The sequence below is a fragment of the Acanthochromis polyacanthus genome, chromosome 5 (genome assembly GCF_021347895.1).
Source record: "Acanthochromis polyacanthus isolate Apoly-LR-REF ecotype Palm Island chromosome 5, KAUST_Apoly_ChrSc, whole genome shotgun sequence".
Lineage (NCBI taxonomy): Eukaryota > Metazoa > Chordata > Actinopteri > Pomacentridae > Acanthochromis > Acanthochromis polyacanthus.
This window is the reverse complement of record NC_067117.1, coordinates 43,084,121-43,099,909: the sequence shown is the minus strand read 5'-3', so window position 1 is coordinate 43,099,909 and position 15,789 is coordinate 43,084,121. Positions and strand designations below refer to the sequence as shown.

The window sequence follows — 15,789 nt, the reverse complement described above, 5'->3', positions numbered from 1 at the left end:
AAAGGATCTTGAAGCATCTTGTATTTTCCTCCTCTGCATCTGAAGATGTGTAGATATCAACTAGGAGCTGGATGGTTATTTTGCACTCAGCAACTATTGTAAAGCTTACCAAAGTGTTACCAATGTGTCCCATTTGAGTGGAACTTTTCATCCTCAAATATTAAGATAAGGCAACTTTGTCTATGTTGCAGATAAAGTTGTTCAAACCAAGTGAAGACTACAGGTGAAACTATGGTTCTATAGAGGTGCTTATTAGACAGGCCACATTCAAAGATATAGGGGAACCTTTCACTCTACCTTTGAATATGGCAGTTCAATGCCGATCCTCTTTGTGGTCTTCATGGACGGGATCTCAAGGTGCAGCTGGGGAGAGAAGGGTGGCTGGTTTGGGGAGCTCAGGATCACATCTCTGCCTTTTGCAGATGATGTGGTTCTGTTGGTTCCTCAGACCTTCAGCAGCACTGGAGCGGTTTGCAGCCGAGTGTGAAGCGGCGAGGATGTGGAGCAGAACCTCCAAGTCTGAGGCCATGGTTCTCTGATGGAAACCGGTGGATTGCTCCCTCTGGGTTGGGGGGAGTTCAAGTATCTTGGAATCTTGTTCATGAGTGATGGGAAAATGGAGCTAGAGATGGAGAGGAGGACTGGTGCAGCGTCAGCAGTAATGAAGGCGTTGTACCGAACCGTCATGGTGAAGAGGGAGCTGAGCCCCAAGGCGTACATACTGTAAGAACATGTGACTAATAAAAACTTCCAGAGTAGGCCGTAAATAGCTTGTGATGTAAGTTAGAAGTTCTCTATAGACCAGACTATCTCATTTAACATCGCATAGTTCAGCCTTTACACAGAGATTGTGTGGGAAATGGTGTGTTTCATAATTTGCTAAATGTGCATATTTACACATGTGGACAAAATTGTTGGTACCCCTCAGTTAAAGAAGGAAAAACCCACAATTCTCACTGAAATCACTTGAAACTCACAAAAGTAACAATAAATAAAAATTTATTGAAAATTAAATAATCAAAATCAGCCATCACTTTTGAATTGTTGATTAACATAATTATTTAAAAAAAAACAACTAATGAAATAGGGCTGGACAAAAATGATGGTACCCATAACTTAATATTTTGTTGCACAACCTTTTGAGGCAATCACTGCAATTAAAGGATTTCTGTATTTGTCAATGAGCGTTCTGCAGCTGTCAACAGGTATTTTGGCCCACTCCTCATGAGCAAACAGCTCCAGTTGTCTCAGGTTTGATGGGTGTCTTCTCCAAATGGCATGTTTCAGCTCCTTCCACATATGTTCAATGGGATTCAGATCTGGGCTCATAGAAGGCCACTTTAGAATAGTCCAACGCTTTTCTCTCAGCCATTCTTGGGTGTTTTTGGCTGTGTGTTTTGGATGGTTGTCCTGTTGGAAGACCCATGACCTGCGACTGAGACCAAGCTTTCTGACACTAGGCAGCACATTTCTCTCCAGAATGCCTTGATAGTCTTCAGATTTCATCGTACCTTGCACACTTTCAAGACACCCTGTGCCAGATGCAGCAAAGCAGCCCCAAAACATTACTGAGCCTCCTCCATGTTTCACCGTAGGGACAGTGTTCTTTTCTTCGTATGCTTGGTTTTTGAGTCTATGAACATAGAGTTGATGTGCCTTACCAAAAAGCTCCAGTTTGGTCTCATCTGTCCAAAGGACATTCTCCCAGAAGCTTTGTGGCTTGTCAACATGCATTTTTGCAAATTCCAGTCTCGCTTTTTTATGAGTTTTTTTCAGCAGTGGTGTCCTCCTTGGTCGTCTCCCATGAAGTCCACTTTGGCTCAAACAACGACGAATGGTGCGATCTGACACTGATGTACCTTGGCCTTGGAGTTCACCTTTAATTTCTTTGGAGGTTGCTCTGGGCTCTTTGGATACAATTCCAACGATCCGTCTCTTCAATTTGTCATCAATTTTCCTCTTGCGGCCACGTCCAGGGAGGTTGGCTACTGTCCCGTGGGTCTTGAACTTCTGAATAATATGAGCCACTGTTGTCACAGGAACTTCAAGCTGTTTAGAGATGGTCTTATAGCCTTTACCTTTAAGATGTTTGTCTATCATTTTTTTTCGGATGTCCTGGGACAATTCTCTCCTTCGCTTTCTGTTGTCCATGTTCAGTGTGGTACACACCTTTTCACCAAACAGCAGGGTGACTACTTGTCTCCCTTTAAATAGGCAAACTGACTGATTATGAGTTTGGAAACACCTGTGATGTCAATTAAATGACACACCTGAGTTAATCATGTCACTCTGGTCAAATAGTTTTCAATCTTTTATAGAGGTACCATCATTTTTGTCCAGGCCTGTTTCATTAGTTTGTTTTTTAAAATAATTATGTTAATCAACAATTCGAAAGTAATGGCTGTTTTTGATTATTTAATTTTCAATAAATTTTTATTTATTGTTACTTTTGTGAGTTTCAAGTGATTTCAGTGAGAATTGTGGGTTTTTCCTTCTTTAACTGAGGGGTACCAACAATTTTGTCCACGTGTGTAAGTGTTGTATTGGTTCTGAGAAATAGGAAGGTGAAGAGCATCATTACCACGGTGTGACTGTAATGAAACAAAGAGTAGAAAAGTCCAGAATCAATAAGAAGGAGCTTATTCTTTATTTTACTTATTACTCATATGATTGAAACCAAGGATGATCAAGACATAAAGTGATTGATAATCAAAGTACAGACAGTTTTTGATAATAAAGGTACAGATAGTTTTTAACGTAAGGCATAATCAGTAAAGAACATGAGCTTGTTGTGTGTGCAGTCTCTAATCTTGCTTTGCAGAGGTGAAGTTATTCCTACGAGAGCAATAATGACAAAACATCAGCTGTGACAGAGGAGAGCGGAACAACGCAGCACCGGAGGGGGCGGCCAGCCTAGATAGATAGCTATACAGTGAACCCTCGTTTATCGCGGGGGTTACGTTCCAGAAAGAACCCGCGATAGGCGAAATCCATGAAGTTGTCAGCTTTATTTTTTACAGTTATTATACAATACTGCACTTGGGGGAGCGCTGCAGCTGCAGCCAGGTGGACGCCGCGGCGGTACTCTTGCCTCAGAGAGCGGGCCGGCTGAATCAACTGGAGCAGTCGGGGGGGTGGGGAAGGCTCGCGCCGGCGCTCTTCTCCTGGGGAGCGCGGCTGCGGTGGCCAGAGACGGCTGGGGAAAAGAATAAGGCTGCTCCGTCGGCTCCGTCTTTCAGGGTGTCTCACTACATGGAGACCAAGGAGAGAAATGATCCAGCGCTCCACAGCAGGCAGCGCTGGCCTGTATGGCAGAGGAGACGAGGCGCGGAGACTGTTCACATTGGTCAGTCCCTTAGCCAATCAGGATGAAAAAAAGCATAAAAAAACTGCACTAAAAAAATCCGTGAAACAGCGAAGCCGTGAAAGGTGAACCGCGTTACAGGGAGGGTTCACTGTACACACTGTTAGAGTATAAGAAGACTGGGTCAGGAACAGTTAGCAGTCTGATTCCACCTGAACTGACTGAACACTTGTTGGTTAGGGACAGAGGATTCAGGCCCAGAGCTCTGTATCGGACATTCAATGTTGCTGTAATAAATACTTTTGATTTTAAGAAGAAGTCTCCTGACTACTCCATCAAAAGAACTGGGCGGAAACAGCCTTACACATATTCTGTTGGTTTGTTTAATTGTAGGATAGGCTGATTTCCAACAATTGCATCCTTCCAAGGAGGTAGCTCATCAACATGACTCGCCCATTCTGTTACTTACCTAATGCAATTTTCAAAATCCCTTTTCCTACAGGAAACTTCTGAGCAGCAACCTGCAGCACTAAAAATGTTCCAGTTGTGCCAACTTTTTGGATCGTGTAGTACAGCAGGCCTGAGATTTTCTGCAATGAAACACAAAGTGTTGGACAAACAGTCTTTTCTCCTGGTGATCACAAACGCTGTGGTAGCTCCAGCGGGAAACGTTAGCATAACACTGACAGATGCTCTGCAGTCAAGGCAAGCTTCCCACCACTTACCCAATCAGATCAGCTACCTGTCCTGGGACACACAATCCAAACACACGACCGGTGGGACCTCTGATTTAATCTGGTGAAGTGCTAAGGTTGACACCTCCATTTCATTCCAGATATGAATCTTTTTAAGACAGAATCTCTTTAGAGTCATTGGAATAGGGGGCAAGGTAACTGCCCAAATCTTCTTTCTGCTCCATCTCCCTGTCCTGAAACTATTATTTATGCCCTGACCTGCTAATTCACTAAATGCATCTGCTTTTGTGTCCTGCACTGAGAACCATATTCAGAATGAACTGACTGACACCACCCATTGTTATTGGATTGAATGGGCTTTCCATGGGGAGATGAATATCCCATGTGGGATTTTTTTTCTCAGTGAGCTATTGTCTGGAAGCCAAACAATTTACCTCAGCCAGATATTCTCTAGAAGGACAAATGACATCTATGAATCCTGCAGAGACACTCCATTTATTACCATAGTGAAACCTGCCATGTGAAACGCACACAGGAGTGTGGTTGAGGGGATCCCAGCCAATACACAGTATGTAATGCAGACACTGTACATGATGTGTGAGTGGTGCAGCTGTCGCTTTGATGTGCGCAGTTTCTCTCAAACACAAAGATGTCGTGCATGTGATCTGAGGTTAGTTCTGTGATATCCAAATCCAGAATCTGTGATCAAATACAGTCCATTTAAAACTGTCCCTTCAGAAGGTATTCAGAACCCTTCACTTCTTGTAATTTGTAGATTTAACTTTAAATTCACAATTTTGACCATGTCCAATCAATCTACACAAAATAGCATTAAATAACAATAGCTCAACTATGGGATGTGTGTAGGCCTTGACTGGAGTTCACCTGTGACAAACTGTGTAGACTGGATATAGTTTAGAGAGGAAATATAAAGACAACAACACTGTCTGTGGACCTCCATGATAAAATGAAAGCAGAGATCGAGTAATGGGGATAAAACCATTTCCAAAGCTCCGATTATTCCCAGGGCACAGCAGCCTCAATACCTGTGAAAGAATGAAGTTTGGAACCACTGGGAGTCTTCATGGAGTCCATCACACAGCCAAACTGAGTATCCAAGCAAAAGGGTTTGGCAAATAGAAATCACCTGCTAATACCAGCCCTACAATGAAGCATGGGGGCGGCAGCATCATGCTATAGGAGAGCTACACAACAGCAAGCACAGGAAGACTAATCATAACTGAGGGGTGCATGAAAGCAGCCAAATACAGAGGTCCTTTTTGAAAGCCTGTTGCAGAGAGCACAGACCTGAGACCAGGTCAGTGGGTCAGTGAAGAAAACCCAGCAGCCAAGACTGTCCTTCAGTGGCCATCCAAAAACCCCTAAAACCCCACACAAACATGGGGAGGGACCTGAAGAGCAGTTCAGATGCTTCCCATCCAATCTGATGGAGCTTGAGAGGACCTGTCAGGAAGAACCTTGGTGTGCTGCTAGATGTTTAAACAAGAAGACTGGAAGCTGTGAATGCAAAGCTCTGCATCAAGATTCAAAATACACTTGTAAATAATAGACTTTATATTTCTGATTTGAAATAAGTTTGCAAAAACTATAAAAAACAATTATTGTTTATGACTGCATTTAATTTTTGAGGAAATATTTTAATGTGGACAACAGTTTTATGTGGCAAAAATAAAGCATTACTGTATTTTCTTTCACTTTCATCTATTCAATATTGTTTTGTGAATTTGATTTCTAAAAACGGACTCAAAATGGTTGCCATGTAAAACTTTCCATGAAGCAAAAATGGACATTTTCCATTATTATTATTATTATTATTATTAATAATAATAATAATAATAATAATAAGAAGAAGAAGAAGAAGAAGAAGAAGAAGAATTTCTTAATTAATTTAAACAAACTGTACATTTAGAGTGTTGGATATTAGCCTTCTGCTTATGATGTATTTAATTTTAGGAAAGTTCCAAACTTTATATCAAAATAAAAGCAGAATATTTGTGTTCAGTGTGTTTTTATTACTTATCAGATTTTTACTGGATTTATTACTTCACTTTATTGTCACTGGAACATGTACCGTGTTGTTGCATGGTCTAATGTTGCAGCTAGAATGATAAAACATATTTGGACATACTTATTCAAATCTAACTTTACATAATATGTCATATTTTGAAAACAGAGGGCTCCCTTCCTTGATTGAAGCTCAGAGTGAGTATGAAGTGAAGCTGCTGATCCTTAAAGGAGAAATCAGATCAAACTATTCAGTGCAAATGGATGATTATATGAATACAGTTACAGAAGAAAACAACATCAAATATAGAATAATCATTTCAGTGAATAAATAGAGCATCAATGATCAAACTCAGAATTCATTCTCTGTCCGTTTACTGTCGTTTATTTGCAGATTAACGTGAAGCTGAATCACAGGTTTGTTGACAACTTAGAAGCGAAACAAAACACACCAACAAAATAAAAAGTCAACAAGTCATATTATTAAATGACTACTGACTGCTATAAAACATCATCATTTTCAACCAGAAAATCCACAATAAAATATAAAGAATTTCTGTCTCTGTGAAATAGAAATGAAGCTGATTCTTCCATCACTTCAGCTGGTTCTTTGAATGCATCACTAACATGAGATTGAAGAAACGTGAATTTAAATCAAAGCAAAGCAACGACCAGATTCAGAAGAACATTAAAATCATCTACTGTTACATTTTCTTTTAACTCTTAAGTTGCAAAATAGTTTCTGAGAAGATAAAATGTGAAAACATGGAAATATTCACAATAAAATACAAAGAATAAAATGTGAATTCAGTGATTTCATGTGTCAAGCTAATCCAAATGCACATTTTCTGTTTCTTGTTGGTGTTTAAATATTTCTGTCACTCAGCGCTTCATCGACTCCGATCCATTCAGACAAACTGCCGGTTTATCAACAATAATCTCAACTGTCACACATGAAATGATGGATTACAGGACTTCAGTTAATGATTATTTCATGCTGATTATTTTCTCTGTGAATCGTTTTGACCATAAAATGTCAGAAAATACTAAAATAAACAAATATTTGAATCCCCACAGTTCAACAATTCAACAGTTTGAATCCAAAACCCACAAAACATTCTGTTTCTGTCAGGTATGAAAAATGAAATCAACAAATGTTTCAGAAGCTGAAAGCAGATTTAAAAATGACTAAAACATTTAAAGGGAAACTTCGTTTTTTTTTCAACCTGGGGTCTGTTTTCATGTCATTTCATACATGTGAGTGATGGAGAAATGAATTTTTGACACAGCTCTAGTATTTAGCCAGGCAGGCAGCTCCAAAACACCGGTTTTGGCGCGAACTATCGCGCGATTTCGGAACAAGATTTGCTTTCTAGCGTCCTGAGATTTGGATACAGACCACAACAAAGAGCGATCGCCAGGTAATGTGGAGGTTTTCGTTCACTTCTCATCTCTAGTATGTTGTGGGACACTCTTTGAGACTATCTGAGCCGGTCAGTGTGGGAAAAAGCACGTTAGGGCGGACTTTGACGCGGGGGGATAATTGCCCCATACTTTTCGCTAGCTGAGCTGCTAGCTGAGCTGCTAGCTGAGCTGCTAGCTGAGCTGCTAAGCTGCCTGCCTGGCTAAATACTGGAGCTATGTTGAAAATTCATTTCTCCATCACTCACATGTATGAAATGACATGAAAACAGACCCCAGGTTGAAAAAAAAACGAAGTTCCCCTTTAAGAATCAATCCGTTCCGTCATCATCTCATTGATTAATGCTGCAAACGCAGAAATGAACTGTAGAGCATGATCTTAAATCAGAACATGAACCGACCCTCAGACGCTGGAATAACTATCTGAGTTTTAGGAACTCAGCAGTGGCTCCAGAGCTGAACAACCAACCTCCATCACTGAAAAGATAAACTCCAGCATGTATGGGCTCAGTGAATGTGGTCTGGACTCTGTGGAGGAGAGTCATGGTTTCAGAGATGCTGTAGAAAGACAGAATACCTGCTCTGTGATCCAGATAGACTCCAATTCTGGAGGACCGAGGACCAGAGACATACATTTTAGTATTGTTGTATAAAAATTTATACCTGTTGGCACCACAACGCAAAGACCAAGATCTGTCATTTCTTCCAAATTCACATTTATCTGAGTTTCCTTTTCTGCAGATATTCTTGTATGCGACTGCTACAACAACTCCTAATCCACTCCACTCCACCTCCCAGTAACAACGTCCAGTCAGACTCTCTTTACTCAGGACCTGCCAGCATCCAGTGAATCTGTCTGGATGATCAGGGTAACGTTGTTTTTGTTCCCTTAAAGTTGCTTTTCTGTTCCCCGCAGACAGTATCACATATCTGTGTGCTGTGTTTGGATCCAGAGTGATTTCTCTTGAATATTTTAAGAACTCATCTCTGGTTTTTGGTTCTGGTTGTGGTTCTGACAGTAAAACGTCTGGCTGAGTGACTGCTGGTGAGATGTCTGTCCAGGTGTCCTTCAGAACGTCCTCTACTTTACCTCTGAGCTCTGACACAGCTGCTGTCACGTCCTCTAAGTGTCTCAGAGGACGGATGCTGATGCTGGATGAGTGTGTGGACTCACTGAGTGCTGACACTGAGGGGTAGTTGTGGAGAAACTGGCTGTGATCTGGTGTATCTGAGAGCTGCTTCAGCTCAGCGTCTTTCCTCTCCAGATCCCTGATCTCCTGCTCCAGCTTCTCCTGAAGCTCTTTGACTCGACTCTCTTCGGCCTCCTGCTGGGATTTGATCTGCTGCTCCACATCTCGGCCTCTTTTCCTGATGAGATGGATCATCTCGGTGAACATCTTCTCACTGTCTTCCACTGTTTTATCAACAGAGACCTTGATCTCCTTCAGCTCCTGTTGAAGCAGCTTCACATCTTTCTGTCTGTCCTGGATTCTCTGCTGGATGTTCAGTCGACTCACCTCCAGCTCTTTCTGCTTCTTCGTCCTTTCCACTGCTGCTGGGACTATTTTGTGGCCTTTATGTTCATCCATTGTGCAGAGAAAACAAGTCAACTGCTGATCAGTGCAACAGAAAATCTCCATCATCTTGTCATGACGAGAGCAGATGTTCTCCTGGAGGTTCTTGGAGGGCTCCACCAGCTGGTGTTTCCTTAATGGAGGTGAATCATAGTGAGGTTGGAGGTGATTTTCACAATAAGAAGCCAAACAGACCAGACAGGACTTGACAGCCTTCATCTTCCACCCAGTGCAGACATCACATGCCACATCTCCAGGTCCAGCATAGCAGTGATCATCATCATCATCAGCAGCAGCAGCAGCTTGGAGTCCAGTCTTCTTCAGCTCCTCCACTAACTCTGCTAACAGGATGTTTTTCTGCAGATCGGGCCTCCGCTTGAAAGTCTTCCTGCACTGAGGGCAGCTGTAGATTCTCTTCCTGTCCTCTCCATCCCAGTGTGTTTTAATACAGTCCATGCAGTAGCTGTGTCCACAGGAAGTAGTGACCGGATCCTTCAGGAGATCCAGACAGATGGAACAAGAGATTTTCTCTGAATTCGGCTGATTTCTTTGCTGCGCCATTTTGCCTCTCGCTCATACAGACTGTTTGTGTTTGACTTCCTCATACATGAAACTAGTCTGAGCTCTGATCTACAAATCATGTGTTCCTGCAGTGAGGGTGTTCGTATCAGCTCTTCCAGCCGTCTGCAGAGTGCAGATCTGAAGGGGACGAACCAGGAAATGTGTGAACAGTGCGAAACTGCTGTGGTTGCAGAGCAGGAAGTAGAAATAGGTTATCAGGCTGAGGTTGATTTCAGGAAGAGCAGAGAGACACTCAGTGTTGAACTTTTTTACAGCAGAGCTCATTTCTCATTCAATCCTCAGACGGCATTTTATAAAACATACTCACATTTCCTCCGCCATAAAAAATGCTTGTCAAAAACACTATGATGAAAATAATAAATGTTCACCTTATTTTAGACATTGGTGGAGACCCTTTTTTGAAAAAAAAACATTAATCCTGATCACAACTGACAAATTTACCCTTTAAATGTCACTTTGTTTACATTATTTCACTGTTATTTATAATGAAAACAAATTTAATATGACTTGTTTTTAGCATAATCAGTGGTAAATTGTAAATTCTGTCTTTTGATTATCCCAATCAGGAATGTGTCAAAGCTTACTGACATTGAATCTGATGCATGTTGTATGAACTGGCCATATATCTTGGTGTTACTTGGTGTTATATGAGGAGTTAACCCCTGAAAATGAGCAACAACAACAAAATATCTCACAGATAAAGCTAAATTGCAGACTTCCTGTTGGGTTTAGGGACCAAGAGGCTTTTTTGTTCACCCTGACATGTTACGTATGGCTACCAAATTTGGTAAATGAAAGTGAAATGTTATAAATGTTCCAGGGGGCGCTATAGAGCCATTTTACCACCCATATGCACAAGTCCAAATAAAATATGTAATTAGTCGGCAGTTCTGATGTGTGTATAAATTTTCCTTCATTTTTGAGCATGATCAGACCTCAAAAACACGATTGTTTTGAGTGAGAAATGATTCCTTTCATTCCAACAGGGTCCTACACACTGTCAGTGCTTGGGCCCCAAAAATCAAACCAGAGACAGGACTTAAAGGAGAAATCAGACAAAACCATTCAGTATGATTAGATTATAGTAAGTTTGGGTGAAATTAGACACTTCTGATACAACTGAAGAAACACAAACACATTTAATACAGTTTACAGGTGACAAAATGACAACAACCTGTGGAAGGAAAGCATGGATAATGACTCTCACTGAGGTTCTCTGGAGTCCCAGAGCCTCAGCAATGTAACCCTCCAGACTGATAAGTATCAGTGATTTTGTTTCTCATCTGTTCTTGAATCTCTTCAGAGTGTGGCATCATGTGTTGCTTTTTGAGACCCATTAGGTTCTTCACAATTAAGACAGGTTCTATTTAGTGATGTTTTGATTCAACCAGCCTGGCAGTGATCCTGTGTGGGTGTGGCTGCTGAAACTGAACCTAACTGACAAATGGATTTGGTAGATTGGTAGCTAAGGGGGAAATAAACTTTTTTGTATGGGAAAGATGGGCTGGACAGGATTTTTCATCTCCAAAATGTGTTTTCCAAGCATGTGGAAGTAGACTGCATCAGAGTGACCATGTGCCTTAGAGAACTGTCGCAGTCTTTATAAGCAAAAGAAGCACAGACTGAGAAACTCTGACATTCAGAGTCCTCCCACATGGAAGAGTTCTTCAGGTTCAGAACCTGTCACCAGGATCTTTTGGGGGTAACTTCCTCTTAACTGTGTCACACAGGTAATTCAGAGACACTGATAAGACTGATGATAAAATAATGTCTTCCTCTCTCTTGACTACCATGTCACAAAAAGCAACATTTTCCACACATGGACAAATCTGAAGCACTGAAGTTCGACATGACAAACAGTGGTTAGACTTGAAATTACATATGGGGTTATGTTGAAGGTACACTGTCAATTCTTTGTCCGGTAGAGGCCAGACTGAGCAATGTTTTAATCTTCATATTGTGTTTGCATGACTTGCTTTACCAGCACATTGAGAGGAGTACATGCCATGTAAAGCTATTGTTACATGAGAAGCGTGCATGTGTTTGTATGACTTTGAAAACTTTATGCAGGACTGAAGCATGAAGATTGTTTGTACTTTTCTCCTGAGGTATAATACGGTGCAACATATGTGTGTCTAACAGGATGGTTTGTGTGAGTCATTAACAGGCAGACTGAGAGGACATAACACGTTTAGATTGTTAGTAGTGAGCAGGAGAAGTCAGAAGATATGACACTGAACTGATTTTAAGGTAGCTGCTGAGAACTGGTGTATGCCAGCACACATCTGTGGGAGACACTTCATGAAGGTAAATGAAATAGTTTTCAGTTAGTGAAGATGTTATTTGGTGCGGCCCTACAGCAGTATCATATAGCTTATCGTCTGAATATGGAATTACACTTCCTGAGTATCATACAAAAAGCTTTGCTTTAGCATTGGGGAAATCACTTGAAATAAGGATTTGTTACTGTTCTGTTACAGTTGAGATTTATGTGTTATAGCACCTCCTAGTGGCTGTTCCTGATCCTAGTGTTATCTGCATCCATCTGCTCCAGCAGGGTTCTCACCAGGATTTTTTTTCAGCGTAACGGCAGGTCCTCCCGCACGCGCGCGCACACATGCGAAAATAGATGGAAACGAGTCAATGGACAGGAAAGTACGGCTGAGGTGGGGAGACATAAATTAACCTAGATAGGCACCCAGTCGATAAAAACAAACGCACATGGCGTTATCTGTCAAAATAACAGCAGCGGCCCTAATCACAGTGTTAACCCTTCCTGTTCGGCCCGACCGTGGTCAGGAAGCCCGGGGTTAAAACCCTTCACTTCCTCAGCAGCCGTAGAGGCAAAGACACAGGAGCCCAGCCGCATCGAAGAACACTGCAGCCTTTATTGTCTATAAACAGTGGCTGAACCACACAGTACCACCAACCCAGCAACTACACACCTTCTCTGCTCCTCTACCGAACTGCCGTCTCTCTCGCTGGCTCTGCATTCAAGGTCGCTTGGACATCTCGCTCTCCCCCTCACACACACACACACACACACACACACACACACACACACACACACACACACACACACACACACACACGCTGCTCTCTCTCCCTCTTTTTTTATTTATTTTATTTTATTGTGTATTATACATATTTACAGTGAAATTTATATTTACATCTTATACAGACAATTCATTCCGATATTATCGTTCTTTGGTTACAATATAACATTGAAAAGAAACAAAACAGAAAATTAGACCCTCCAGAAAATGCGGGCAAAAATCCTTGATTATGTGAATAAATATGTGGGGCTGTTATGCCATTTTATGCGGGGAAATTCCAGAAAGTTGCAAAGTATGTGAATAGTTGTTAAATATTCAAAAATATTGAATATGGGAGGGGGGGAAGCTCACAGCAGCACCTGCTGCTTGTTGAGGACAGTAACTGCAGAATGATCTGAGTTTTCCTGTCAGAGTAGAGATTTGCTAGATTTGTCTCTAGTCGCTTTTGACAAAAAAAGTCGCTAGGACACTTTGGAAAGTCGCTAGATTTAGTGAGAAAGTCACTAAGTTGGCAACACTGGCACCGCGCTCCGCATGAGCTGGTGCTTCTAGTGTGTGTGTGTGTGTGTGTGTGTGAATGCGCGAACTGATGACGTCAGGCCGGGCGTCACATAAAAACTCACAACTCCATTTATTTCGGTTATAGTTTTCTCATTTTATGCGGAAATTGTGAAATCAAGCGGGACCGCATATTTCTCTTTTTTTTTGTGGAAATGTGAAATTCTTGCGGAAATTATGCGCTGTTTTGTGGGGATTATACGGCCTTTTGGAAAATAATTGACCCCCGCATAATCAGCGGCATTTTGGTGATTAATGCGGGAATTCATGCGATCGCATAATTGCGTTTTTCTGGAGGGTCTAGAAAATAAACAAAACTAAACAAATTCTGACAATTACATCGTGTACATGACATTCAAAAAGGCATTTGACAGAGGCATCACTTTAACAAAACAGTTCTTCGTAAATGTTCCATACTTCTATTGATTTTTTGTTTGTCAGGTATTTCAATGACTGGAAGTAATGATTTATTTTGGCAAGTAATGATTTGGATAGTGGTTTGACATTTGAGAATTTTGTTTTGTGGATGTAATACTTCCCAAAAAGAATAAATATATTCACGATTTTCTCTATTTTGCTGTTTGTATGATTCTCTCTCCCTCTCTCATGACGGAGCCACACACTCTCATGTAATCTTTGAAATGCGCTGGCGTAGCGGCCCTAATCACAGCGTAATCTTTTAAAATGACAGCGTAACGGCCCGTTAGACAGCGTAACGGCCCGTTAGACAGCGTAACGGGCCGTTACGCTGAAATGCGCTGGCGAGAACCCTGTCCAGTGTTAGGTTTTGAAGCAGCATCGTCAGCATGTATATTTTATTTCATGCTTAATTGTGTTACTACACAGGTATTGAAGAGATAGCAGTGTTATAAGTTGAAAATGGCACTCTAATATGCATAATGTTTGCCTTTCCCAGCACTGTCTATGTTAACTAATTATGGCTACACTTTATTTGTGATAATCAGAAGATAAGTGCTTCACTGTCATTGTTATTTGCTTTGACGTTACAGATTTAATAAATTAAAGGCAAACAGCTTGTATTTATAAGCCGGGTTTAGTTAACCCTTTGTCTAGTGTATGATAGTCTGATTGTAATTCTATTTTCTGCATTTATTTTCCGTTTCACCCCTTCCTTACGAACAAACCTGTGGACAAAGCCGAATCCTGTCTATGGAGTCGTGGTGAAAGAAAGGTGTTTAAGCGACTGTTTGTGCATCGTGTGTGCAGAGAAGACAGTACAGTTACTATAAAATAATAGGTTATTTCCATGGCTGGTTTGGTTACTTACATTTCTTACTCATGACATCACTGAACAAGAAAAGCATTCAGAGAGCAGTACTCCTCCAAGGCTGCTCAGTCCTTGTATGATTTCTGACGGATGAAAAACATTTGTGGTCCTCAGCAGTGGATCTGTAGTAGGATCACAATCATGTGATCATCAGCAGGCAGCTGATGTAGTGTTCACTGGTTGTCATGGTTACAGTGACACCTATCTAATCACTTTGTCCTTGTGTATTTCTGACCCTCCCTGAAAATTTCATACAAGTCCGTTAGTCTGTTTTTGAGGAATGTTTCACACAGACAGACAGATGGATTCACAGAAGGACAAACATATGCACTTTCTTTGTTTTTTAACTGGCACAGACTTTAAGGACTTCTGTCAGATAGTAAAGCTGGCACAGTGAGTCTTCAGTCCTGTCTGCAACAGTTCTGTCTTGTTCTGAGAGCAGCTCTGAGGCAGCACACAACGTTAATGGATGAAAGTCAGTAAAAACAGACTTGAAAAAATATGTCAGATGCTTTGCTGTGCTGAAACATAAAACATGTTTATGTACCCAGCGCAGATTTATCATAATGAGAACAAACCAGCACTATGAGTCTTAGTCGGTTTAGGGTTTGGGACAAAAAGCCCCGTTCTGAATCCACAATGTCATTCCTTACCGTCATTCCACCATGTCCTGTCATTGTCTTAATCTGTGAAATGTTTGTATTGATCTCAGTTTTTGCAGTGGGTCATTCGTCTATGTTGTGTTTCTCAGTCAGTTAGCTGGCTTGTGTCATCCATTTGTTTAAAATCCCCTAAATCTCTGTCCACCCCAGTCCAGGGAGACACTTCATCCAGAGTTACTAAACTGATTAGCACAGACAGGGCTGCTTCCTGGTTATGAATGCCTCTATCCACCTTTTAGCTATCAATCTGTGTTATCTGTCCTCTGTTGTTCATTTGTCACAGGGAAAACAATAAAACCTCTAACAGCCCAGCATGTAATGCCATTAATGTTCATCTGTCATGGTGAGGAGCTATTTAAAGGTGGAGTGGTGGCAGCACTAACAGGGTTGAAATGCACTAAGCTGACACAGGCTCAGTCTGTCAGGACTAAATTATTCATGTTGCCAAAGATGTCTGGTCAAAGACAGAGGGAGAGAGGTGAGACAGGCTGGGCAGGAAAACCTACTGTACATCTGAGATTTGCACTGGAAGAAGTTCTGACTTTAAAGAAACTAAAGAGCAGCCTGAGTTCAGTCACAGAAATTTGGATTTAGATATACTGCAGTCAATTCCGCCTGAAAGT

The 15,789-nt window shown here is 41.4% G+C and overlaps 1 protein-coding gene across 1 annotated transcript; it reads right to left on the bottom strand.

Moving 5' to 3' along the window:
- Positions 1-7,309: 7,309 nt before the first annotated feature.
- LOC110962787 (tripartite motif-containing protein 16-like) lies at positions 7,310-9,714 on the bottom strand. The gene has a single exon (XM_022210796.2). It carries the CDS (start codon positions 9,579-9,581, stop codon positions 7,866-7,868), a length of 1,716 nt encoding a protein of 571 aa, XP_022066488.2. The 5' UTR covers positions 9,582-9,714; the 3' UTR covers positions 7,310-7,865.
- Between the last annotated feature and the right edge of the window lie 6,075 nt (positions 9,715-15,789).

Excerpts from the sequence above, each read along its gene's own strand:
- LOC110962787 (XM_022210796.2), bottom strand. The coding sequence starts at position 9,581 with ATGGCGCAGCAAAGAAATCAGCCGAATTCAGAGAAAATCTCTTGTTCC.